Source organism: Pygocentrus nattereri, chromosome 9, assembly GCF_015220715.1.
Source record: "Pygocentrus nattereri isolate fPygNat1 chromosome 9, fPygNat1.pri, whole genome shotgun sequence".
In the NCBI taxonomy this organism is placed as follows: domain Eukaryota; kingdom Metazoa; phylum Chordata; class Actinopteri; order Characiformes; family Serrasalmidae; genus Pygocentrus; species Pygocentrus nattereri.
In genome coordinates, this window is record NC_051219.1 from 7392751 (window position 1) to 7420546 (window position 27796).

Genomic DNA, 27796 nt, shown 5'->3' on the forward strand with positions numbered 1-27796 from the left:
ATTTCTGGTTCAGTTAATAAAGGACAGAATATTAATATATTTTGTGTATGAGAGTAAAAAATAATTTTCTTCAAATTCCATACAGAAGGATGACACAAACTTGTAGGTTTTGATTTAATAAACTCTTATTGAATCTCAGTGAAGTGATGGCACAATTCAACTTAATTATAAATGTTTTTTTTTATTATTTATATAAGCAAACTCACCTTAGCAACAGCTAAAACTCAGAATAGGGAAAATAATATATTGGAATGGTCTTTTTCTCCTTGCAAAGAGAAGTGAAGGCAATCAGGCTGAGTATGTGATTAATTATTAGGCCTATTAATGTTATTGTTGCTAAATATCCACATCAAAATAGTCTAGCCATATGCTACCCTACATCTGTTCTGTGTGTTTAAATGAATTAATCTGCAGTGGACTACTAAGTCTTTTATTGAGTACGTTACTTATTTTCAGGTTACAAAAACACGTTTTTAAATGCAGAACTTTAAAATGCATGGCTCCAGTTGCTTCCATAAGCTTGTAAGAAAGATGGGTTGAGAGAAGATTGGAAGGATCCATTATTCAAGTGCAAAGGGAAGAGTTGAGTCTGTTTGTGAATGTTGTTTTCTAAACATCTTGGTATAATGAATGCTAATTAGTAGGTTTTTTCAGAATATCATGATAATGCTAAAGAGGGCAAATGAAATAGCATTTTTTTCCAATGTTCAGTTCACCCAACAATAAAGTTGGGTAATTGCCTCAAGACATCATAAGAGTTCGAGTATTCACTGAGCTTCATCATGATTATAATCCTCATCATCATCGTTGACCTCCTGACCCCGGCTACGCCCTGACACTCTGTCCATGAATATCGTGAACAGTGACTGGAGACAGGGCACAACCCTGGCGGAGTCCAGCGCTAACACTGAAAGAGTTTGACTTAATGTCGAGTATACGGACACAGCTCTCACTCCAGGAGTACAGATAATGGATGGCCCAGAGTAGTAGCCCCGGCACCCCATACTCCTGGAGGACCTCCCACAAGATATCTCGAGGAACACGATCATAAGCCTTCTCCAAGTCCACAAAACACATGTAGACTGGGTTGGCACACTCCTATGCCCCCTCAAAAATCTGTGAGAGGGTGAAAAGCTGGTCCATTGTTCCACGGCTGGGACAGAATCCACATTGTTCCTCCTCAATCTGAGGTTCAACTATCGGTTGGAGTCTCTTTTCCAGCACTTTGGCATAGACTTTCTCAGGGAGGCTGACCACCAGAGCTTCAGAGAAATACAAATAATGCTGTCACACTCTATTTACACTGAAAAACTCATACAGAAGACGGACATAAACGGGTCTAAACAGTCTTCTTTCAAGAAAATGCAAATACAAACGTGCATGGAATTCATTCATATGGCCATTCAGCTAGCTCTGAGGCAAAAAGTGCTGGCCTTTAACAATGTATTCTAATAAATTTGTCATTATCTTGGTTTATGTACAGAGCTACACATAAATATGTGCTACAGTAGGACATTTTGACAAGGTAGCACATTTTCCACTTCACCACTACTGGCAAGTTAAACTGACAAACCATGACATTTCCCCACATCGTGCATTGAGGTAATGTTAAAAATTAACTTACATTTGCTATAAAGTTGTGGATGAAGGTCCTGTAGAGGAAAATTTTGATGTTTTGCCTGCATTCATTGAGGTTTCCCTTCTGCATGTTCTGACAGGTTGACTGTCTTCAGTCTAGTTCTTCTCTGCACTTAAAAAATAAATAAAATATGACCACACTTCAGAAGGCTGTCCTCAGAAATCTATTCAGAATCATCACCTAAGGTCAACTAAATGTAAACCAAACAACATACATTGATTTTTATTATTTAATTAAAACATTCTGATCTGCCCAGATAAGCCTTCATGGAAAGATCAATTAGACTTCGCATTAAAGATCCTAAGATCAAATTGTCTATGGTCCAAGTGTCCAGCGGTCTTCCCCGAAATGACCTGGCACAAAAATGTAGGTAAAAAATGATCTGTATTTTTTCAACTGGGTATTTTAGCTATGCACGCAATTTAGTGCATCATGGAGATGCTTATTAGAAAGTCTCCCATCATCACAGTCCACTACTACAACTAGTGATGATGATGATGATGATGATAATGTTGTTCTTTTTATTGTAGCAGAGCATAAGGACATAGAGGTTTTGACATTTAAAATAATAAGCAGTTTAGAGTTCTACTGAATTAATTAACCTGACATTTTACAGCAGAGTTGCACAGGACTCGTATTATGATTATGAGCTTTGGTGTTTCTGTGGAGTGCCCAAGAGTTTTTAACGAGTGCTAGTAGTGGAGAGCGGTTAATATCGTATTCTCAGTGGATTAGTTTGATAATTCTGTTCATATTTTAATTGTAACTTGCTGTATCTCATGTATGATGAGTGAGTCAGACTCATGGCACACGGCTAGGCCACTACTGGGAGACGTTTGATTCAGATTCAAGGTTTTATTCAGACTGCAGCATTAATGTAGATACACAGTTAGCTGACTTGATGACAAATCTCAGCTAAGTAGGTGCGGTCTTCTTGTACAATAATGTCTGTTTTACCATGTTTTTTCAGAATTATAAGCACATTAGTGCTTTATTATTTGGCTGCTAAATTTCCTTCGGGATCAATAAAGTATCTATCTATCTATCTATCTATCTATCTATCTATCTATCTATCTATCTATCTATCTATCTATCTATCTATTAAACCTAAAGTTCTGTTATGTGTGGATGCTAGCTAGATAGTTAATTTAGCTAATGTGAGCTAAACTAATAGGCAGTGGAACTGTGTACCTCAGATATAAAACAAAAAGATGGACAAGTAATGTACTAGTAGAACGTGTTGTGATCAGTCTCCACTCTCAGACTTTCTCCTACAGTAGTAATTACAGTAATTACTTAATTTCATTCTGTTTGGGTATATTATTTTCAGTGCTATAGATAGTTAACCCAGGGATGTTTATACTGTTCACCACTATAAAAGGACACTATTTTTCAAATTCTTTATAAATATTTTTTGTACTACAGTACAAATTCTTCAGCTATTTTACTTTCTGATGTAGTTAATTTATGATTCTGTTCCTGGACTGGAACAATTGTGGTTACCTTAAAGCACTTGGGAATCACTGACAGTCTTAAGGAGATGTTAAAGACGTCAATGAAAACCTCAGATTGGCACATTCTTTAAGTACCTGGCTGTGGATGTCATCAGGACCGGGTGCCTTGCTAGGGTTAAGTGCTCTGAAAGATCTCACCACCTCAGACAGGTGAATGGCTAGAACACAGCTCTCCTTATCTACTAGAAGTTTCTCAGCAGGTAAGGTGTTAGTTGCCTTAAAATGAGCATAATGAGCATTAAGCTCATCTGCAAGTGAGGAGGAAGAGCCCCTATCATAGATCACACCTTCTTTGTAGTCAGTGATTGTGCACAGGCCACTCCACATACGTCTGAGATCAGAGCCAAGATGGTTGGATTACATTCTGTCCCTGTAGCTCCTTTTGGCCAGTCTGATGGTCCTCTGAAGGTCATATCTGGCCTTCTTATAGCTAGCCAGGTTTTTGCCTGTTTAAGTCTTTGTATGCGGGCAGGAGAAGAATAGAGGAGTGATCAGCTTTGCTGAAGACAGGGCGGGGGAGGGGTTTGTAACTGTATGCTGAGATCAGCTGAGTTTTGGATCAAAATGGGAAAAGATCTAAATGACTGTGAAAGAGGGTTCATTATCAGGCCACAGAGCTTCAGTCACAAAAGCTGCCGATCCGGCTCATGTTTCCATATAAACCGTGACTAAAGTGACATCTGCCTTTACGTGTATGGGCTGTGCTGCGGCCTTTACAGTCTCAACCCAGTTGAACAGCTATGGGAGATTTTGGAGCAGCATGTTAGACAGAGCTCTCCACCTCCAACTGAGGGAATATCTTCTGGAAGAACGGTGTTCCATCCCTCCAGTACAGATCCAGTGCAGTTGTAGAATTTGAATTGTTTACTTGGTTTCTGCAGAATGAATATCATACAATTGAGTATTTTCATTATTTTCTGAACTTACACACTAAAACTTATTTGGCTGCAAAGAAGCTTGATCATTCAACATTAAATTAAAATTATTAATACCAAAAAAGATCTATACCCTTTTACATATTTGTATTCTTTAGATAATTGATATGAAATAAAAAACAAGTACTGTTAATGATTTTTTTTTTATTTCAACACATGTTTTTATTTCATTAATGTCAGCTTAATGGGTATCAGGGTTCAGTCTTGTTAGTTCAACCTGGTTATTCATTCATTTTGGTGGAAAATAATTTTTGCAGTACGTCATTTTACAGCCTGATGTGGGTAAAATACCATTTTCTGTAAGTTAAGCACTTACTTTGATTACAAGTTGAATAGAGCTTTAGCTTTGAAAAGGACCACAGTCAATGTGCGCTATGTAGGCTGTATTGAGTATTTTGATGTCCTCTCAAATCATGTTAACATAATGCCATACATGTATCCTCTATATCCAAATAGAAAGGAGATACTGGTAATAAACTGTCTACCTCATCTCTAGAAACTGAAGTCAAGACAGTCCTTAGTCATGATAAGAAACTTACTGAACTCCACTGGTCACTGTTGGTTCTACAGCTTGCTTTGTGTTGGTGGGTGGGACTGGGAGGGGGATCCAAAGACTAAAGATCATTCCAATGTTGTAGTTCATCTATTTAACTGGTAGAGGTTCACATATCTTCAGTTTAGACTCATGCAGCTTTTTTTTTAATATATATATATATATTTAATATATTCTTTATTTATAAGGAATCACAGAAAAACACAACCCATGCTAATAATGACAATACGCAATGAGAAATAGTAACTAGCACCAAAGCATCTAGAACAAAAAAGGGAAAGAAAAGAAGAAAAAGAAGGAAAAAAAATAAAATAAATAAAAATAAAATACAGGCTGTCAAGTTCAGGCATTACAAAGAATAAATGACAACAGATCAAACTGGAATATATCCATTATCAGACTGGGACTGGTATCAGACTAGGACCCTTCCAGACTATCCAAAACCACTCCCCAAACACTCTGGAAGCGTTTATATGATTTAGCGTCATTGCAATGTAACCGATCCATTTGTATAATGAATAACATCTCATTTAACCACCTCTTAGAACATGGTGCCACTGGGGATTTCCAAGATAAAAGTATGACTTTTTTAGCTGCAACCATACCTGCCAATAGAGCGTGCTGCTGTGCAAATGAAAAGGAAACAGAAGTGGGACAAGGAACCTTCGGAGGTTTGACACCGATCACACAAAGGAGAGACCGAGGAGTAGATTTTGTTCAACCTGGTTTTAGAAAAGTAAAACCTGTGTAATACTTTAAACTGTATGAGTCTATACCTGGAATTCACTGAGCAACGATGAATACTGGACAAACTTTTCTCCCACATATCATCAGAAATTGCAGCACCCAACTCATTGGCCCACCCTACCTTTAGGGGGGTAGTATTGTCTGATGGCGATAATGCAGCAATAAATTTGGACACCAAATGTCTAGCATCAGGGGGAGAAAGTAGCAAGTCGTAAAAAACAGATTCGTTTGGTTTAATTGAAAAAGAGGGTACATTTTTTTGAACATAGTGTCTGACCTGACCTGCTGTCGACCTTTGCAAGTGTCTTTTTGAAATACGAGGGGGTTTATAGGCCCAGACAAATGAGCAAATAATTGAATCTAATTGCCTAAAAAAGGATGAAGGGAGGAAAATTGGTATGTTTTGAAAGAGATATAAGAATCTTGGTAAAGTCACCATTTTGATAGCATTAATATGTCCAATCATTGATAAAGGGAGTAGCTTCCAGCATTCAATATTCGCTTTTAATTTGTTGACCATATATAAAAATTTAGTTTGAACAGATGTTTGGGATTTCTTGACATCTTAAGGCCTAGATATGTAAAATGATCATCAATTATTTTAATTGGCAATGATTTCAAGAAACTAGGACTAAGGTTATTGGTAATGCACATAAATTCACTCTTGCTCCAATTAATTGAATAACCTGAAAGTCTACTAAAGGCATCTATATAATTTAATAAGTTGGGAACAGACAGCTCTGGGTCAGATATAAAAATCAGCAAGTCATCTGCATATACATTTACAAGACTTTCAGTGTCTCCACATTTAATGCCATGAATCTGTGGATGATTCCTGATCCCTATTGCCAATGGTTCGAGAGCTAAATCAAAAAGAAGAGGGGACAAAGGGTCCCCTTGCCGGACCCCACAATGTAGTTCAAATGAACTAGAGCACTCTCCATTAAGTGAGATATAGTAGTGCCACTGAGGCTAAAGCAATGACATGCCCAGGCAATGTCGTGGTCAAGGCTGTACATGCTCGTTCTTATGTGTCTACAAAGCCTCGTAGATCTTCCCAGTTTGAGGTGACACAAAAGCAAACAGCATCCAATCTTCACCAAACAGCCCAGAATAAGACATGCTATCGCTGTGGTTCACTTTCACACCTAGCGAATTACCCAAAATGTCCAGCGAAGCAAGTGACATGTAAAAAGTGTACAAAAATTGGTCACTTTGCAAGAGTTTGCCGTAATTCAGGAAATGCATGCAATGTACAAGAAGTGACCGTACCAGACCTTACAGTTCTGAGCGTTACAACCCCATTCATTGGTGAGCAAAGAAAGAAGCTCACCTGTAAGGTGACTCTGAGTGATGATCATGGACAGTCCATTCAAGTAGATTTGCTTGTAGATACTGGTTCTGCTGTTTCCATTCTGCCTGAGCAGATTTACAGACAATACTTTTCTACTTTGCCGCTTTCTACCCCAAAAGTTCGTCTGGTGACATATATGAAGAGACGTATTCCTGTGCTTGGGTGCATTAGTCTCAGTGTCACATGTTCTGCTCACTGTACACAAGTGGATTTTTACATTGTGGAGAAAGGAACTCCATTGCTTGGCATGGATTTGTTCACTGCGCTGCAACTTGAAATATGAGATGGATGTGTTATGCCTTCGGCTGGGTGTACTGCTGCTGTCGACTTTACTGATGCTTGTGGTGTAGCTGAAGGATTTGTACACAAAGTCAAACTACGCTCGGATGTGCCGCCTGTGCAACAAAAGCTGCGTAGATTGCCGTTTGCTGTGCGTGACTCTGTCTCACAAGAGTTAAAAAGATTGGAAAAGGAAGGCATCATCGAGAAGGTAGACTCCTCCGAATGGGTCTCACCCATAGTGGTCATTCAAAAGAAGTCGGGAGGAATCAGGTTGTGTGTTGACCTGAGAGAGCCGAACAAGGCTGTTGTGATAGATAGCCACCCGTTACCGCATATCGAAGAAGTTTTTACAGAACTCAGGGGATCATCTGTGTTTTCGACCATTGACTTGCAGAATGCATATCACCAAGTGACTTTGCATGAGGACAGTAGAGACCTTACAGCGTTTATTACGCATGACGGACTGTTTCGTTTTACACAGGTCCCATACGGGCTGGCTTCGGCTCCTAGTGCATTTCAGAGAATGATGTCACAGATCTTGGATGGATTGGACGGTGTTCAATGTTACCTGGATGACATCATAATTCATGCTGATACACCAGAGACACATGAAAGGAGACTTTGTGCCGTGCTACATCGTCTGCAAGACCGTGGTCTTAAGATCAACAGGGAGAAATGCTCCTTCAGAAAAACAGAGCTTCCATTTTTAGGACATGTCATTTCAGCTACTGGTCTGCATCCAGATCCAGAGCATGTTGTGGCTGTGACATAAGCTCCGCCTCCACAGGAAGCACATGCACTACGTTCCTTTCTTGGACTGACGGGATGGTATGCTAAGTTCATTCCCAATTATGCTACTTTGGTGGAACCGCTCCATGCTGTGCTGCGGAAATCTACTGAATTCTGTTGGACAGATGAGGCAAATGAAAATTTTTCTCGTGTGAAGCAGATCATTTCTACCGGCCATGCACTGGCATTGTTTGATCCCTCATGCCCTACTACTGTCACAACAGATGCCTCAAATTATGGCTTAGGTGCTGTGCTTACACAGTGGCATGGAGACACTGAACTGACGGTTGCTTTTGCCTCCAGGACACTGTCTGAATGTGAGCGTAAATACTCTGCAACCGAGAAAGAGGCCTTGGCATGTGTTTGGGCTACAGAAAAATGGCGCACCTACCTTTGGGGTCGTCATTTCACCCTGCAAACAGATCACAACCCGCTAACGACCTTGCTGTCTACAAAAGGTCTTGGTAGAGCAGGTATGAGAATTGCTAGATGGTCGGCACGCTTGCTGTGTTTTAATTACACCATTGTCTACAAGCCTGGAACAGAAAATGTAACTGCTGACTGCTTATCACGTTTGCCATTACCCTGTATGAAGGAGGAACAAGAACAAGAGCCTGAAATGGTTGCAGTGGTGTCGCCAGGGTTCGCTGCTGTAACAGCTGAGGAACTCCAGCACGCTGTTGATCAGTGCCCAGTGTTGCACCAGGTTAAGGCCTACATAACGAAAGGTTGGCCTCGTACTGCTAAAGGTATGGATTCAGCTCTTACTCCCTTTTACCGCTTACGATACGAATTAGCTGTGCAAGAGGGATACGTCATTCGTGGCACCCATCGAGTGGTAGTACCTGCAACTTTGCAGCCCAAGTTCATTCAACTGGCACATGACACACATCAAGGGATTGTTAGGACTAGACAGCGCTTAAGACCTCTACTGGTGGCCAGGTATGAACTTGCAAGTGGAAAATGCCATTAAAACATGCACTACATGCCTGCAGCATGACAAGACTGCTATAACACATACTGCACCACTCCATCCAGTACCTATTCCTAAAGCGGCTTGGGAGAAGGTAGCCATTGACATTGTTGGTCCCTTCCATCATGCTGTTCATGACTGTCGCTATGCCATGACACTCATTGACTATTACAGCAAATGGCCTGAGGTGGCATTTGCTTCTGAAGTTACTTCTGCCACAGTCATTACATTCCTTTCGGTCGTATTCAGCCGTGAAGGAAACCCGCGTGAAGTTGTATCCGACAATGGTCCACAATTCATCTCTTCTGAGTTTGAAAGCTTTCTTGCTATGAGGGATATTAAGCACTGCCGCAGCTCTGTGTACTTTCCTCAAGCCAATGGGGAAATTGAAAGATTCAACAGAGTGTTTAAGGACTGCCTTCAAACTGCTACCATTGAAGGTAAGCCATGGAAACCCTTTGTCACTGAATTCCTGCACACATACAGGGCGACACCTCATACCATTACTACGTGTTCCACTGCTGAACTGCTACACGGCCACTCAATGCACACAAAACTTCATGTTCGAGATCTTCCGGCCGTAGCCCCTCCAAAGTCCGCAAAGACCTGGAAGCTGACAGTTCAAAGGAAGCAGCAAAAGGCAAAAGAGTACACAGACAAGCGTCGTGCGGCTACTGCTCCTGGCATTCAAGTGGATTCCTTTGTTCGCATTAGGAAACCAGGAATTGTCAGAAAAGGACAATCCAATTCAGTCTGCCTTATAAAGTCGTTGCAAAGTGTGGTCCAGCTACTTACCTTCTATCTGACGGGAAAGTGTGGAATGCTGCTCACCTCGCCCCTACATCTTTGCCCTATGCTGTTCCATCCATGTTGACGGTGCCTGAGGACACTTACGTGCCACACGAGGTGCATACACCTTGTGCTGTGCCATCTGAACATTCTGCCATAAATCAATTGCATAGGGTTCGTCGTGCTCCATTCTGGGCTAAGGACTATGTTCCTTCTTAGTGAGGAATAGAAAAAAATCCTTAAGAGAAAAAGCTTGTTTGAAAAAGAAATTGCTCATTCTGTTTGTACATGTTGTTTATGCTTTACATGTATGTTATTGTAATTTCTAGCACATAGTTCTTGTGTGGTAACAATATGCTTTTCTACGAAAGGGGAAATATGTTGTGTAGTATACTCCTGCCTGCAGGTGTCGCTGTGTGAGTAAAAAGAGAGCTCAATTTTCAGAGTAGAAGGAGTGAAGTAAAGAAAAGAACCGCGCCAGTACTACAGTGTGTTTCGTGCTTATTTTCATTCGTATTACATTCTTTATCTACAAATACAACACCGCTGAAACCAGTCAATGACTATAGTATTACAGTCCTTGTTCAGTCTTGTTTAAGGTCAGTTTTAGCCGCTTCAGCGGGGGAGGTGAAGCTCTTGAGCTGACCGTTACGCTGGACACGGAGGGGGAAAACGGAGCGTGTCGGTCACCTGTAGCGCTCGAAGCGCTTGCATGACATCCCTGAAGCTCCTCCGCCGTGTAGTCTGGAAAGATGTATACTTTGTGTAGTCGAGGTTGCGCCCGGCTCTAAGTCGCAAAATCCGCTCCTTCTCGGTGTAGAAATGAACACGAGCGATGATCGTGCGGGGTTTTGCTCCTTCTGGGGGTTTGGGCTGGAGCACACGATGGGCCCGGTCCACGATGAGTGTTTCCTCTCCTTCTGGCACTCCGACTATTTTGATGTTGTTACGGCGTGACCGACCCTCCAAGTTGTTGAGTTTTAACCTGAGGAGTTTGTTCTTCCTCTAGGTCTCTGTCAATGCCGTTTCAAGTGAGCTAATGCGAGCCTCGTGTTCTTGAATTTGCTCGTCAGCGATGTTCATCTTCTCCGTGACTGTCTGTAGCGTAGTTTGCAAAATCTGGAAGGACAGTTCAAATTTATCAAACCTCTCATTGTCTTCAAGATCTTGTTAGACACCTTTTTCCCAGATCAGAGGCAGGTCCTCGTCGCTTGTTGCTTGGCTAGCTTCGTGGCTAATGGAGTCCTCCATGCCTGTAGCCGCCTGCAGAGATTCTTTCGGTTGTTGCAAAGCTTTTGGTGGCATTTTAATTCCGAAAAGCAAAAAATTAAAGCAGCAGAGGTTCACTTTCAACATGAGCTTAACAAATACTGATAATTTATTGACAGATGGCGCGAAAAGAAAAAAGAATTTTAAAAGCTCCCTCAAACACGTCTACTCCATACGCTGCTCACTAGGTCAATGAAAATCAATGAAAAAATGAATTCACAAGTTGAGTAATTAAATACTAAACCCAGTGAGAGATTTGTAGTGTTTAGGGGTTAATATGCCTACAGAAAGCAGATTTAGAGAGATATATAATTAACAATATAACAATATCTCTTACCATTTTGTGGGTCCTTTAACACTTTTATGTGAAAGACACTTGTTTATTATTTCCTGACATAATTTGCATACTGTTTATGTCCAACCAGGAACTGCAGCACAAAGTCATCTCTCTGGTGAAGAATCAGCTGAAGAGGTTCAAGAAGGTGCTGAGTCCAGATTTCCCAGCATGCTCTGAGAGGGAGGTGGAGGGTGAGGTGGATCAGACTGTCAGAGAAGGAACACTGCAGATCGCACTGCACATCCTGAGGAACATGAACCAGACAGACCTCGCCAGCACACTACAGACCAGTAAGAACTCTGAACCACTGGAACACTGAGCAGTTCTGGAAAGCCTGTATATACAGTGGTGGTCTTTGCATGAGGCTTAGGGTCTCCATGAAAATATAAGTAGATTTATTTATTTTATTGTCTTAGTAATTTTATTAAGTGAAATTGTATCACTGAATTGACCATTTTATTTTTGCCAGGCATTTTTCTTAAAATAAGTAAAATTTTCTGCTAATATAACGAGAAGATATTACTTAATAAAATTAGCTATAACAAGTAAAATATCTAGAAATAAGTTAAAATGGAAAAACAAATTTTACGTTTTTCAAAAGATGTTTAATGTGTTATGCGTTTTTGTTAAATTTGAAAACATACCAAATAATCTCAAATATTGAAATTAGGTATATTGAATAGATTGAAGAGGATTTCACTTCCAAGACATCATTTTGTGCAGTGTAGACAGCTGTGCCACTCAGGGACCACCCAGACCCTCCACTAGTTTAAAAATGTGTCACCAGGGGGCCCCATTCCTGTCTTTAGCCTAGAACCTCAGAATCACTAATTCCACCCCTTTGTACATATACACTCTGTTCTGACACAGTTTCCCTGATACAGAGCACATTCCATTATTTCTTTTTCATAATAAAGTTCATTATTTTTATAAGTGACGAGTAAACTGAGCAGAGAAATTCTGGAAAGTTAAATATAAACAATCTGGAAGGAATTTCTTCAGGACAAAAGAGCAGGAAGATGATCCTTTATTATCTAAATTAACTGTGGGTATTTAATTTTGCTGATGGTTCCTAGACAAGAGAACCATAGAGCACAGTTCAGTTTAATATTGTGCTCCGTGTTGATAGAAGGGTAATGTGTGTTACTGTGTTTGTAGTAAGGATGTCAGACATTAACATGTTTATTGTTATTGCTTATTGTAATAAACTTTTTTCAGAACTGGCTCCTGCTTGTCATCAAAAGATCAAATCCACATTGAAGAAGAAATTCCAGAGAATTAATGAAGGAATCTCGTATCATGGAGGCTCAACAATTCTGAATGAGATCTACACAGAGCTCTACATCACAGAAGGTGGGAGTGGAGAGGTCAATAATGAACATGAGGTGAGACAGATTGAGACAGCGTCCAGGAGACCAGCAACACAGGAGAGACCCATCAACTGCAATGACCTCTTTAAAGACACAGCCGTCAGAACTGTACTGACTAATGGAGTCGCTGGAATTGGAAAAACAGTCTCAGTGCAGAAGTTCCTTCTGGACTGGGCTGAAGGAAAAGCTAATCAGGATATCCTCTTCATATATCCACTTCCTTTTAGGGAGCTGAACTCAGTGAAGAGTAGAAAACTCAGTCTAGTTGATCTTCTTCGTCTCTTTTTCACAGACATAAAACAATTAAAACCAGCAGATTATTATCAGTACAAAGTCTTGTTCATCTTTGATGGTCTGGATGAAAGTCGACTTCCTCTAGATTTCCAGAACAATGAGAGCTTGTCTGATGTAACACAGTCAGCCTCTGTGGATGTGCTGCTAACAAACCTCATCAAAGGGAATCTGCTTCCCTCTGCTCTTCTCTGGATCACCTCTCGACCAGCAGCATGTGGTCAGATCCCTCCTGAGTATGTTGACCAGGTAACAGAGGTACGAGGATTCAGTGACCCACAGAAAGAGGAATACCTCAGGAAGAGGATCAGTGACCAGAGTGTGGCCAACAGAGTCATCACACATATGAAGTCATCAAGAAGCCTCTACATCATGTGCCAAATACCGGCCTTCTGTTGGATTGCAGCCACTGTTCTGGAGAGGATGCTGAGTGAAGCAGAGAGTGGAGAGATCCCCAAGACTCTGACTCAAATGTTCACACAGTTCCTGATCTTTCAGATGAAACACAAAGACCAAAAGTACCATGGAAAATGTGACACTGATCCTGGGCAGACTAGAGAGATTATTCTGGCTCTGGGAAAACTGGCTTTCCAACAGCTGGAGAAAGGCAACCTGATCTTCTATGAGGGAGACCTGAGAGAGTGTGGCATTGATGTCAGAGAAGTGTCAGTGTACTCAGGAGGCTGCACTCAGATCTTCAGAGAGGAGTTGGGGCTGCACCTTGGGAAGGTGTTCAGCTTTGTCCATCTGAGTGTTCAGGAGTTTCTGGCTGCTTTGTTTGTATTTTTCTCCTTTATTTCTCAGAACAGAAATGTGCTGGAACATCAAACACATTCAAAATCAACAGTGACTGATTTTCTCAAGAGTGCAGTGGACAGAGCTTTACAGAGTGAGAATGGACACCTGGACCTTTTTCTCCGTTTCCTCCTGGGTCTCTCACTGGAGTCCAATCAGACTCTCTTACGAGGCCTGCTGACTCAGACAGGAAGCCCTTCTAACTGCAGAGAGGAAACAGTTGAGTACATCAAGGAGAAGCTCAGGGAGAATCTCTCTCCAGAGAAATACATCAACCTGTTCTACTGTCTGAATGAAATGAATGACCACTCTCTAGTGCAGGAAGTTCAGACATACCTGAACACAGAAGACTATTGCTGTCTAGATGAAGTCCGCCTCTCTCTTGCTCAGTGGTCAGCTCTGGTGTTTGTGTTGTTGAACTCAGAGGAAGAGCTGGACGTTTTTGATCTGAGTAAATATGACAGATCAGAGGAATGTCTTCTGAGGCTTCTGCCAGTCGTTACAGCATCCAGAAAAACTGTGTGAGTATATTCATTAATACACATTTTACTGTACTGTTTATTTTAAGAGTAATTGTAGGCGTAAAGTATTCCATGATTTTAGTGGAATGCAGTCCAGAAAACCCCTGTCCTGATTAACAAGCCCTTACTGAGTTAAAGTGGATGTGTTGGTGCAGGAAATCACTACAGTGTGTAGGGTTGGGATGTAAAAGTACACAAGGAGAAAGAAATGAGGTTCTAAGTTCAGTCCAAGTTACATTTTGAACAGGCAATATTCAGGACACAGTTACCTTTTTAAACTTTTAAGGTTTGGAATCGCACCAAATAAAAACATTCAATTTTCAGAAATAACACTATTAATACACCTTTATTGACTATTTTAAAACCAGTGTAGCCCCTTTTAACCTTTATAGCTCTAGGAGTTAAAGAATCATAAAATGTTTTGAAATGTTCACTATGTATAGTTGTATCAATGTGTATTTGGTGTTTTTTTCTTTTCTGAAAAGTTATTGAGTTTAATGAAAGTTTGCTTTAATGGAAACTTTTGTTTCACTGTTCTGAGTTGAGTTCCGGGGGGGGAAGTTCGGGGAGAAGGACAGTTAGGTTTTGGCGGGTTTGGTCGGTGGGCGAGAGAGAGCGAGACGCTGGAGCTCGTTGCAGCACTTGCGTGAGCACCTTTGCGTGTAAACTGTTGACGCGAAGAGAATAAAAGAGCTGGTGCAGTGTGTGGCGTTCACATCACCAAGTAACGTGCAGGTCGGGGTGACTGAAACTGAACTGAAGCGTGTTCTCCGCTAATCAGCCAAACAGGACTCAGCTCGTGCCGTTAGCAGGAGCAGCTCGGCCAAGACAACATGTAAACCCACAAACACCAGGGGTCATTTCACACACTGCCAACAACTATACAATGTCATCTTTTAAGGACTCGTATCAATTATTAATCTAAACCCCACAGCACTAAAAGCCTGTTTTTACTCTGTACATTTAACACTGAAGACATTCAGCATTTAGAGAAACTGTAAATGGAGGAAAACTGCAGGTACAGAATAAAAGACCAGAGCTTCACCTAATGGAATGTAAATATCCATAAATCTTCAGTAATCTACCTATTTTAAGGATTTTTAGAGAAAATTGGTAGAGATTGAGCTCAGGTTTATTATTGGATCCCAAAATCCTTCTATTTTAGTTTTGCTTGATCTCAACGCACCTTTCAAAACAGCTGATCATATGATTCTAATCCACCTTCTTGAAAAGTCCATTTCAACATTTCTAGTGGAGTCACTAAAGGTTTAATTTCAGATTTTGCTTTTTTTCATTATGCATGTTACTGTTAATGTCATCAGAACACATTAGATCAACTTTCATAGCCATGATAAATGACACACTACTGAGACTCCAGTCTCCACTCCCTCTGTTGACAGGCTGACCAGCTGTGGGTCAGATATTTCTCAGTGGATGTCCAAAATGTTTATACAGTTAAATCGATTAAAAACAGAAATGTTTAGACACATTTGAAATGCAGTAAAATTAATAGGAAGCTGCTCTGTGAGAAACGAGGCCTCCTTTCATCCCAAATCAAATCTGAAGTGTGAAACACTCGTCTATCTCTGTTTTATCCTCCATTTGAACGTTATTAAGGCTGCATTCTATCATTTAACAAACAGGCCGACAGCTGAACTCCAGAAACACTAGAGTGATGCAGAAAAACTTGTTTGTATGTTTGTTACAAGTAGAGTTGATCACTGTAATGCTCTTCACATCACTGCTGTTCTGAAACAATGAATCTGGTTACCTGCGTCATTTAGAATTGATGTTTATTAAAGTTTATTAGTTGACTGAAAGTTAGTTTTCCTGTTTTAAAAGATCAAAAAGGCCTTGAAGCACATGCGTACCTCACTGTAGATACTGGCCTTCTGCAAATACCCCCAAAATACCACATTTTACTAGACAGTCAAGCTCAGTAAGTTCTTGATTCTTTTACATTATTTACACTCACCGGACACTTTATTAGTTCAGTTGCTTGTTAACACTAATAGCTCATCAGCCAATCACATGTCAGTAGCTCAATGCATTTAGGCATGTAGAGGTGGTCAAGACAACTTGCTGAAGTGCAGGCCGAGCATCAGAGCATCAGATTTAAGGGACTTTAAACGTGGCGTGGTTGTTGGTGCCAGACGGGCTGGTCTGAGTATTTCAGAAACTGCTGATCTACTGGGATTTTCACGCACAACCATCTCGGTCACGCAGAGAGGATCTCCAACGGTGACATGGTTCTCTCTCTACGTGTTCCCATTGGCTGTAGCTAGACACTGCTGTTGACTCACAGTCGCCGACTGGGCCAGATATTAAACATGCTAGATATCTGCCAGGCGTCTGCGATTAGTCAGCGACCACTCGGAGACGGCTCGGCGAGCGTCTTTCAGCCGTTCACACTACACGACTGAGAGAGCGCCAAGTGATCGCCGATTTGCCTCCGACCACAGGTTTCTGTCGGCGATCTACAAAAAACAGTCGGCGACTGAAAAACCAGGCTAAAATCGTATAGTGTGAACTAGGCATTAGTGTTTGAAATCTGAGGAGACCTACTGCTGTAGTTTTGAAAGGGAAGTTTTTATTTTATACAGACCCACTCATGATGCTCCCTCCAGTGTTCCTCACTGTTGGGATGATGTTTTCATGTCAGTATCTGAGCTTGTCTTTCCACCATATAGAGCTCATAGCAATAGTTTCAGAACTTCTGATCATCAGCAGCTCCTCTTTTACTGTTTCAAACAAAAGCTTGGTTGATGTTTCTGTGGAGCTGAAAAAGTTTTCAGAAAGTTCACTCCTGAATGTTCTTCCATTTATTTATTCATTTGTTCATTTAACTTTATTTATTTATGTATTGAATTCTTTATATTTTTTAAATGGTTTATTTATTTATACCTGAATCCACAGGTATTCAGGTAGTGTCCATGCAGGAAAGAGACAGAGATTAGTATCATGATCTTTCTCTCTTACTCTCTCTCTCTCTCTCTCTCTCTATCTCTCTCTCTCTTTCTGTCTTTCTCTGTCTCTCTCACTTTCTCTCTTTATCTCTTGCTCCATCTCCCTCTACCTCTGTCTTTCTCTCTCGCTCTCTGTGTGTCTGTGTCCCTCTGTCTCTCTTTCTTTATTGCACCATCTGTCTCTACCTCTCTCTATCTCTCATTTTTGCTCTCTGTCTTACACACACACACGCACACACACTATATATATATATATATATATATATATATATATATATATATATATAAAACAGTGTTTGTGAGTCAGGGAGATGATTTGTGTCAGAATGTCTTTTTCCTGTCACAGGCTGTCTCAATGTCGTCTCTCAGAGAGAAGCTGTGCAGCTTTGGCCTCAGTTCTCAGCTCAAACTTCTCAAGCCTAAAAGAACTGAATCTGAGTGGAAATAATCTGTGTGATTCAGGAGTGACGCTGCTCTCTGCTGGACTGGAGGATCAACACTGTAAGCTGGAGACACTCAGGTATTAATTCATTGTACTTTTCTGCCTCCTTAACATACTTTGCTATTTCTGTGCTTGATGTGTTCATGTGTGTGTGTGTGTTTGTGTGTTTGAAGGACAGAAAGAGAGACATGATGTTTTTTTGTACTTGTAGTAATTTTACTCTTTACTGAAAATATAATGAGAGCCCGTCTCGTCTAAGCTAACGGCTAACAGTGAGATGTGTTGGGTGTTTAATGACGACTAATTTATTTCACTCATGAACGTTTCTTTCCTAGTTAGAATCCAGTTTCTGCTGCAGTGAAACTGCAGGTGTGTAAATTTGCGGCTCTGCAGTCCGACCAATTCCCAGAGTACATTTACGGCGGAGAGGTTCCTGCAGGGCGTTGTAAGGAAAAAATTGTACGTAAAGAAAACATATTTTTTCAGTTTAGCACTAGTTCACCACGATCAGCGTGACAGATCAAAGCTTCTGAGATACGTGTAAGTTCACTGGTCATTTAGGAGCAGATAAAATGGTGATATTTGTAGTGCAGACATGAAAACGTCTGGTTCCTAGAACTATAATGGTGAATAATTTTGACTGTAAATTTCTTTAGAAAGGCTCATTTCACTCCAAACTGCTCTGAATGATTTTTACATCTAAAGCGTTAAATGATTGATTCATTTAGCTGAATGGATGGAGTTCCCCTTTAAAGAGAAAGTGTGAGACTGGCGAATGAGAACTGGGTAGATCCTTATTTTACAGAACAAAAGTCAACGAATATTTAATGAAGGTAAATTTGTGGTATTTAGCAGTAATTTTCTGGTACTTACTTTACACATATATCGTTTTTTACATAACTCACTACTAATTACTTCCAGCTGCACTTATTCAGAAGTTAAAGGTAAATATGAAGTGTTACTTGTAAATCCTTCATATTTACCTTTTAACTTCAGAGGAGCTGTTGTGAGAAATACCAGGTGTATTTCAGGTTTTAGTGATTCAGCCTTTCAGTACCTTCATGTATTTCACTGCTGTGGGCAAATTCTGGATTCTCCTACCTTGGCTAGCACGCTCCAGGACTCCATTTCCCATAATTCCAGTCCCGGTGACGTCACCAGTTCCTCCAATCACGTGTAACTGCGTTGTTCTCAGTCACCTGATTTCTAGGTCAGGTCACCTGTGCGTGTGTTTGTCTCAGAGCTTAAATAGTCCCGGTTTGTTCTGCTCTTTGTGAGGTGTTATATTTTAATACTGTCCAGTATTTTCTGATCGTTTGACTTGGTGTCTTGAACCTTTTGCTTTCTGGATTTCCCTCTTTTGGTTTGGCCTTTTGCTCCGGTTGCCTGTGTGTTTTGGTTATTCCAGTTTTTGACCCCTGTTTGGTTTTGGGACTACAATATTGGATTTTCCTGAGGTTGTGTTTTACTTGGACTTACATACTGATAATTAAACAGATTGCATGTTTAAGATCCGCTGTCGTCATCTTGTGATTGTGCAGCGTTAACAGATTAGATTATTCAGCAGATTATTCATTGATTTCATAGTGTTTAAAAGGTTCCCAGGTTAAAGAGAAAGTATGAGAGTGTTGACTGGAAACTGGGTAGATCTTTTTATGATGTTACAGTAATTGGAACGTATTTTTAACATATATATTAATTTACATAACAAACTACTAAAACTACATGAAGAGTATCAGGTATGTGTAACTACTTCCTCAGGATTTAATGATCTGTTGGACTTACTAGTAATATTTAGTGCATAATGATCCAGTTCAGTGTGTAAGTACAGAGTAACTAATGTGAGAAATTCCAGGAATATTTCAGCTTTTAGTGATTCAGTGTTTCTGTAAGTTTATGCATATGTGACAGAGGAAGTAGATCTAAATTAGAAGTAGAATAAATGAGATTAATTACCTTTATTTCAGTACAGTAACACATTCAGTATTGCTTGGTATGTTTACTGGTAAGTTCTCTGTAACAGTGTTGTAACATTGTAGTAACAGGACTGTAAAATAGTGTAACTTTGTCCATAGTAATTACACAGAAACCACATGTTCTCTGATCAGCACTTTGTACGTAGGAATTAAATAGTAGATATTTTTTCTGGTCTTTGTGACGTGCAGATCATAACCATACGCAATGTTCACATAGCCACACACACTCTTCACTCTCTCTCTCTCTCTCTCTCTCTCCCTCTCTCCCTCTCTCTCTCTCTCTCTCTCTCTCTTTCTCTTTCTCTCTCTCTCTCTCTCTCTCTCTCTCTCTCTCTCTCTCTCTCTTTCTCTCTCTCTCTCTCTCTAATTCTTTCTCTCTCTTTCTTTCTCTCTCTCTATCTCTCTCTCTTTCTCTGTCTCTCTCTCTCTGTCTCTCTCTTTCTCTCTCTTTCTCTCTTTCTCTATCTCTCTCTCTCTGTCTCTCTCTCTCTCTCTCTCTCTCTCTGTCTCTCTCTCTCTGTCTCTCTCTCTCTCTCTCTCTCTCTCTCTGTCTCTGTCTCTCTGTCTCTCTCTCTTTCTCTCTCTGTCTCTCTCACTCTCTTTGTCTCTACAGCCCAATCTTTACAACAGTTGTCAAAGATTTCTAAACTTTGTTGAAGCCCCTCTCTGGTAGGTGACAGTAGGACGAGGTTGTCCACCTAGAGGAGGCATTTAATTGTTGTATCTCCCATAGAGAGTCCAGGTTCTTCATCACACTGGTCAAGTTTTCCAGCCAGTTCATTGATGTACATGTTAAAAGGGGTGGGGCTCAGGCTGCAGCCGTCTCACTCCTCACGACTGTGGAAAGAACCCAGTTCTGATTGAAACAATCTTCACTGCACATTTACTGTGAGAATACATAGATTTAATAACATCGTACACCCCCCACCCCCCACCTCACTTTCAGTGAGTTCTTAAAATAATCCATTGTGCCAAATTCAGTCAAAAGCTTTTTGAAAGTCGATGAAATGTTTACATGTTTATCGATTAGTGTATGAAGAGTGAAGATGTGGTCTGATGTTTGATGACTTGGTAAGAAGCCAATCTGGTTTTTGTTTAGATCGTTATGTTCTTTTAGAAAGTGAGTTATTCGAGTGTTGAGGAAGCTGCAGAAGACCTTTCCCAGGTTACTGGTCATGCAGATTCCTCTGTAATTGTTTGGGTCAAGTTTGTCTCCAGATTTAAATATGGGGGGTGAGGAGCCCCTCGTTCGCGCAAAGGAATAGATTTTGAGGTGTTGGGCTTAATTGCTTACTAATTTTTAACCACAGATTATTTTGCCCTTGTTTTATTGTTTCAATAGAATTGGTTAGTTCTGATTTAAACCATGTGAGCATCCCTCCTGAGTTTCTACCCTGAGTCACTCCTTTTGACTTGGTGGAGGGGACCACTAACTCCCTGTAGCCTGGGGGAAAACCAGTGGGTTCCTCTCCTCGACACCATGTTTCCTGCAAAAGTAATATATCAACATTTCTTACTTCCTTTATAAAATCAGGGTTTCTACTTTTTAAACCAAATGAAGAGGAGTTTAAGCCTTAAATATTCCATACACAAATGTGAAAAGATGTCATTCTGTTCAAGCTGAAGTGTGTTACTATTAATTTATTTGGAAATGAGAAAAATAATTGCAAATTAATAAAATAAATACTTTGAAAGTAGAATTTGATGTCTTAACCACTGAACTTAAATTGAGTTATATACTTTTTTTTAATGTCCTTTACCTTTATGGTAATGTGACTCTTACCACAGACCCTGTCCCATTAGACTAGTGCAGATTTGACTGAGCATCTGCTGTGTGTCTCTGAGCTCAGAGTTATTAGAGTTTGCTGGTCTGCTGACAGTCTGAGCGTAGGTCAGTTCTCCTGGCTTGGTCTGGAGTTGATGGAGAGGTGGAGCAGGGCCCTGGGGCAGTGGTGCAGTGTGTGTTCCTGTCATAGGTGCTGGTGCTGGCGGGAGGCTCGGGTTGTTATGGTGCCTCATCTGCCTATCTGGCTGTTCTGGATAGTGAGGGGTGTGGTGACGAGGTCTCAGATGGAGGGCTTGTGGAGTTGCTCCTTCTGATTGGCTCATTCTGAGCTTCTTTTGCATGTAGCTGCCTCAGCATGTTGGAGACGTTGAAGTCAATGGTCAACTGACGCTTTAGCCTTAGCCTTTAGCTTAGCTTCAGCTTTTATTGTCAAAGTCAGTTAAAATACGAGTAAAATGTTAAAATAATAAAATAGACATTTTCTTTTCTTTGTGCTACACTGTGAATAATACGTGACTCACAGAGCTGCTGCTGTTTGTGATCAGTGCTGGAACAGTTGAAGTTGTGCTGATCTCACTCCTGCATTCAGCTGCTCTGTCTGTCTCCTGTGGTTTTGAGTGAATCTGCTCTAATATCTCTAATATCTCTAATAACTCTAATATCTCTAATATCTCTAATTTCTCTAATTTCTCTAATATCTCTAATTTCTCTAATATCTCTAATTTCTTACAGATATCCTCTTTTTTGTTTTTGTTTTGTTTTCTTTTTTCTTGGTGTATGTACATGTAGTTTCCTGTGATTATTTCAACTTTTCTCTCATTTCAAAACCGAAAACAACAAAAATCTGGGAGCAAACATCACTGTGAACTTCTATCTCTCTCTTTCTCTTTCTCTCTCTCTCTCTCTCTGTCTCACTCTCTCTCTCTCTGTCTCTTTCTCTTTCACACACACGGACACAAACACAGATTTCTGTCAGAATGTCTTTTCCTGGTGAGTGTTTTGTAGGTCTGTTTGTATTTGAGGGTGTAATGATAATGTATCTCATATCATTTCTGTCACAGTCTGTCTCGGTGTGATCTCTCAGAGAGAAGCTGTGCAGCTCTGGCCTCAGTTCTCAGCTCAAACTCCTCAAGTCTGAGAGAACTGGATCTGAGTTATAATAGTCTGTGTGATTCAGGAGTGACGCTGCTCTCTGCTGGACTGGAGGATCAACACTGTAAGCTGGAGACACTCAGGTATTAATTCATTGTACTTCTCTGCCTCCTTAACATACTTTGCTATTTCTGTGCTTGATGTGTTCATGTGTGTGTGTGTTTGTGTGTTTGAAGGACAGAAAGAGAGACATGATGTTTATTTGTGCTTGTAATAATTTTACTCTTTACTGAAAATATAAGGAGTAAAAAGTGTCTTTTCTTTATGAAATTCAAAAGTAGAAGAGTTTAATTTAAATAAACCTGGTCTAAAGGCCAAGTCCTCCAAAACAATCCTAAAATATAATAATGAAGTCCACTTACTCAGACCTTCTTCACTCCTGTTTATTCAAGGAGTTTTAAAAGTAAGTGAGTTTTTCCTCCATTTGTCTGGAGAAACAGTGTTAAGAATGTCTTTGTTTAGTATTTAGAATATGATCCATGTTTTTATTCAGGTACAGTAAGTAACTAGTATTTAATAAGTAAATATGTGGTTAATGAGTAAATATGTGGTGGTTTCTGGTACGTATTTTGCACATATATAGTAATTCAGTATTTAGAGCTGCAGGTACTCTGAAGATTAAAAGTTCAATATGAAATACATGTACTTTTTGGATACATACTTTATACTTTGTACGTAGTAATTATCCATCCATCCATCCATCCATCCATCCATCCATCCATCCATCCATCCATCCATCCATCATCTTCCGCTTCTCCGGGGTTCGGGTCGTGGGGACAGCATCCTGAGCAATGAGGGCCCAGACCTCCCTTTCCCCAGCCACTTCCACTAGCTCCCTGGGAGGGATTCCGAGGCGCTCCCAGGCCAGCTGGATGATATAGTCACGCCAGCATGTCCTGGGTCTTCCCCGGGGTCTCCTCTCAGGTGGACTTGCCTGTGACACCTCCCAAGGGAGGTGTCCAGGAGGCATCCTAACAAGATGCCCGAACCACCTCAACTGGCTCTTCTCGACGTGGAGAAGCAGCGGCTCTACTTTGAGTCCCTCCCGGATGACCGAACTTCTCACCCTATCTCTAAGGGAGAGTCCAGACACCCTGCGGAGGAAACTCATTTCGGCCGCTTGTATTCGCGATCTCGTTCTTTCGGTCATTACCCAAAGCTCATGACCATAGGTGAGGGTGGGTACGTAGATCGACCAGTAAATCAAGAGCCTTGTCTTATGGCTCAGCTCTTTCTTTACCACAACAGACCGGTAAAGAGCCCGCATCACTGCTGACCCAGCACCAATCCCCCTGTCAATCTCCCGCTCCCTTGTACCATCACTCGTGAACAAGACCCCGAGATACTTAAACTTCTCCACTTGAGGCAAGAGCTCATCCCCGACCCAGAGAGGGCTCTCCACCCTTTCCCGCGTGAGAACCATGGCCTCGGATTTGGAGGTACTGATCCTCATGCCGGCAGCTTCACAATCGGCTGCAAACCGATCCAATGAACGCTGAAGTTCACAGCCTGATGTCCCCAATAGGATCACATCATCTGCAAACAGCAGCGATGTGACATTGAGTTCACCAAACCGGACACCCTCCATCCCCTGACTGCGCCTAGAAATTCTATCCATAAAAATTATGAATAGAATCGGTGACAAAGGGGAGCCCTGACGGAGTCCAACTCTCACTGGGAACAAGTCTGACTTACTGCCGGCCATGCAAACCAAACTCCTGCTTTGTTTGTACAGGGCCTGAATGGCTCGTAGCAGAGAGCCATGTACCCCGTACTCCCGAAGCACCTCCCACAGAATACCCCGGGGAACATAGTCGAATGCCTTCTCCAAATCCACAAAGCACATGTGGACTTGTTGGGCAAACTCCCATGAACCCTCCAGAATCCTGAAGAGGGTAAAGAGTTGGTCCAGTGTTCCACGACCAGGGCGGAACCCGCACTGCTCCTCCTGAATCCGAGGTTCGACTATAAGCCGGACTCTCTTCTCCAGTACCCCTGCATAGACCTTACCAGGGAGGCTGAGGAGTGTGATTCCCCTGTAGTTGGAACACACCCTCCAATCCCCTTTTTTAAAAAGAGGCACCACCACCCCAGTCTGCCAATCCAGTGGCACCACCCCCGATGTCCACGCAATGTTGAAAAGGCGTGTCAGCCAAGACAGCCCCACAACATCCAGAGCCTTGAGGAACTCGGGACGGATCTCATCCACCCCTGGAGCCCTGCCGCCAAGTAGCTTTTTAACTACCTTAGTGACTTCAGCCTCAGTAATGGACAAGCCTATTCCTGTGTCCCCAGACTCTGCCTCCTCACTGGAGAACGTGTTGGTGGGATTGAGAAGGTCCTCAAAGTATTCCTTCCACCGCCCAATGACGTCTTCAGTCGAAGTCAGCAGCACACCATCTCCACTATATACAGAGCTATTGGCACACTGCTTTCCCCTTCTGAGTCGCCTGACGGTTTGCCAGAATCTTTTCGGAGCCGACTTAAAGTCAGTTTCCAAGGCCTCACCGAACTCTTCCCACACCCGGGTTTTTGCCTTGGCAACGACTGAAGCCGCAGATCGCTTGGCCTGTCGATACCTGCCAGCTGCCTCTGGTGTCCTACAGGCCAACCATGCCCGGTAGGACTCCTTCTTCAGCTTGATGGCATCTCTCACCTGGGGCCCCGACAGGCACCAACTACCTTGCGACCACAGCTACAGTCAGCCACTTCAACAATGGAGGAGCAGAACATGGCCCATTCTGAGTCAATGTCCCTCACTTCCCCCGATATCTGGTCAAAGTTCTGACAGAGGTGTGAGTTGAAGATCAATCTGACAGGTTCTTCTGCCAGACGTTCCCAGCAAACCCTCACTATACGTTTGGGTTTGCCTGGTCTGACCGGCATCTTCCCCCACCACCTGATCCAACTCACCACCAGGTGGTGATCACTTGACAGCTCAGCTCCTCTCTTTACCCGAGTGTCCAATACACATGGCCGCAAGTCCGATGACACGACTACAAAGTCAATCATTGAACTGCGGCCTAGGGTGTCCTGGTGCAATGTGCACTTATGGACATCCTTGTGTTCAAACATGGTGTTCATTATGGACAAATTGTGGTTTGCATAGAAGTCCAAAAACTGAACACCACTCGGGTTCAGATCAGAGAGGCCATTCCTCCCAATCACACCCCTCCAGGTCTTACTGTCGTTGCCCACGTGAGCGTTGAAGTCCCCCAGTAGGAGAATCGAGTCTCCAGGAGGAGCACTTTCAAGCACCCCTCCCAAGGACTCTAGGAAGGCTGGGTACTCTGAACTGCTGTTCGGTGCATAAGCACAGACAACAGTCAGGACCCGTTTCCCAACCCGAAGGCGTAGGGAAGCTACCCTCTCGTCCACCGGGGAAAACCCCAACATACAGGCGCCGAGTCGAGGGGCTATGAGAAAGCCCACACCTGCCCGCCACCTCTCACCATGGGCAACTCCAGAAAAGAAAAAAGTCCAGCCCCTCTCAAGGAGATTGGACCCGGAGCCCAAGCTGTGTGTTGAGGTGAGCCCGACTATATCTAGCCGGTATCTCTCAACCTCGCGCACCAACTCAGGCTCCTTCCCCGCCAGTGAGGTAACGTTCCAAGTTCCAAAAGCCAGTTTCAGCAACCGAGGATCAGAACGCCAAGGCCCACGCCTTCGGACACTGCCCGATCCACAATGCACCGAACCCCTACTACTGCCCCTCCCATCAGTAGTTGGTCGATGGGAGGGGGGACTCATGTAGCTCCTTCGGGCTGGGCCCGGCCAGGCACCATGAGTGAATGCCCGGCCACCAGACGCTCGCTGGCGAGCCCCTCCCCCAGGCCTGGCTCCAGGGTGGGGCCCCGGTAAACCTGATCCGGGCAGGGTACACAAGTCCTGCTTTCTTGTTTTCATAGGGGTGATTATGGATCACACTTTGTCTGGCCTGTCACCTAGGACCAGTTTGCCATGGGAGACCCTACCAGGAGCTTTTGCTCCAGACAACATAGCTCCTAGGATCATTCAAGCACACAAACCTCTCCACCACGATAAGGTGGTGATCCATGGAGAGGACATAGTAATTAAATAATATAAATTTTTTCTTGTCTTTGTGACTAAAACAGAGTAAAAATTACTGAAGTCAGTAGTAGAAGCAGCAGGTGTGTAAGTGCTAAGCCAGGTGCGGTCACTAAGGCTACATTTACACAGCATTTAAAAGTGGCCCAAATCTGATTTTCCCACCAAATCCGATGTTTTTACTCGGCAGTTCACAATATCTTTTAAATGTAATCTGTGTGTGACATCAGTCTGAACTGATCAGCTCCTAAACCCACACAGGCAAAATAACAATGCTTCATGAGGCTCGTCCAAAGGTAAACAATCAAGATGGTCAGCAAACGCCAGTCACTCCCGGAGCTTCAGTTTCGTCTTTGCCAGCATCACAGGAGCGATTATGTTCCAATCATTGACGTCTGCGCTCATCACCCACAATGCATTCAAAGGGCACATTATTCAGCCACGGCCACTTCTTCGGTTCATGTCCTCGGATTCTTTAAATTGTTCTTTAAAACTGTAGCCTCGTCTCCTCCGGCCACGTTCAGCCAGTCCTTTCTGAACCTCTCTGAACACTGAGCGGTTGTGATAAGTCATCTAAATGTTGGTACAGAAACATGAGCCTAAATGTTTATAAGCCTCAGCAGCATGAAATTATGACAAATGCCGAGTTGGACTGACATAAAGTCACATGAATTCCGATCTGGCTGTTCAGAGTCACATTGCCGTAGATCGGATATGTATCGGATTTTAATACCACATATGAAAGCGTCTCAAATCGGAATTGAAAATGTCAGATTCATTGAGTTTTTTACTGTTCTCACTGCCACATGGACTCACTTCTGTGTCACATACGGAGAAAAAGATCAGATTTGGGCCACTTTTACCTGCTGAGTAAACGTGGACTAAAATAACCCTCATCAATAGCTCACCCACACCAACAGCTCCAGCTCAGCCTCAGTACAGACCATATCTACACTACAGACTGGGCTCTTTGACTAAACAACACCCAGTTATTATTGTTTTACATACAGTGGCAAGAAAAATGTGTCTCTTTTGAAGTTCCTCAGTTTTCTGCATTAATTGGTCATAAATTGTGATTCTTCTTAATCTAAGTCACAACTACAGACAGACACTTGTGCTAAAGCTAAAAACACATAAACAATGATAATATTTGATGTGGTTCTTATTGATGAGCTCAGTGTTTAAACATTCGCAGTACTGGTGAAAAAGTCAGTGAACTCTTGGATTTTTGACAGCACAACCTGTAGG

The 27796-nt window shown here is 42.1% G+C and overlaps 2 protein-coding genes across 2 annotated transcripts in view; one reads left to right on the forward strand and one right to left on the reverse strand.

Moving 5' to 3' along the window:
• LOC108415395 (NACHT, LRR and PYD domains-containing protein 3-like) overlaps positions 1 to 27796 on the reverse strand; it is an 843678-nt gene that overhangs the window by 805580 nt on the left and 10302 nt on the right. The window lies entirely within an intron of this gene.
• LOC119263959 (NACHT, LRR and PYD domains-containing protein 3-like) overlaps positions 10651 to 27796 on the forward strand; it is a 268422-nt gene continuing 251276 nt past the window's right edge. The window contains exons 1-5 of the mRNA XM_037540845.1: positions 10651 to 10665; positions 11270 to 11471; positions 12400 to 14158; positions 17471 to 17644; positions 22390 to 22563. Of these exons, the coding sequence (XP_037396742.1) occupies positions 10651 to 10665; positions 11270 to 11471; positions 12400 to 14158; positions 17471 to 17644; positions 22390 to 22563 (2324 nt within the window). The remainder of the gene's footprint in view (positions 10666 to 11269; positions 11472 to 12399; positions 14159 to 17470; positions 17645 to 22389; positions 22564 to 27796) is intronic.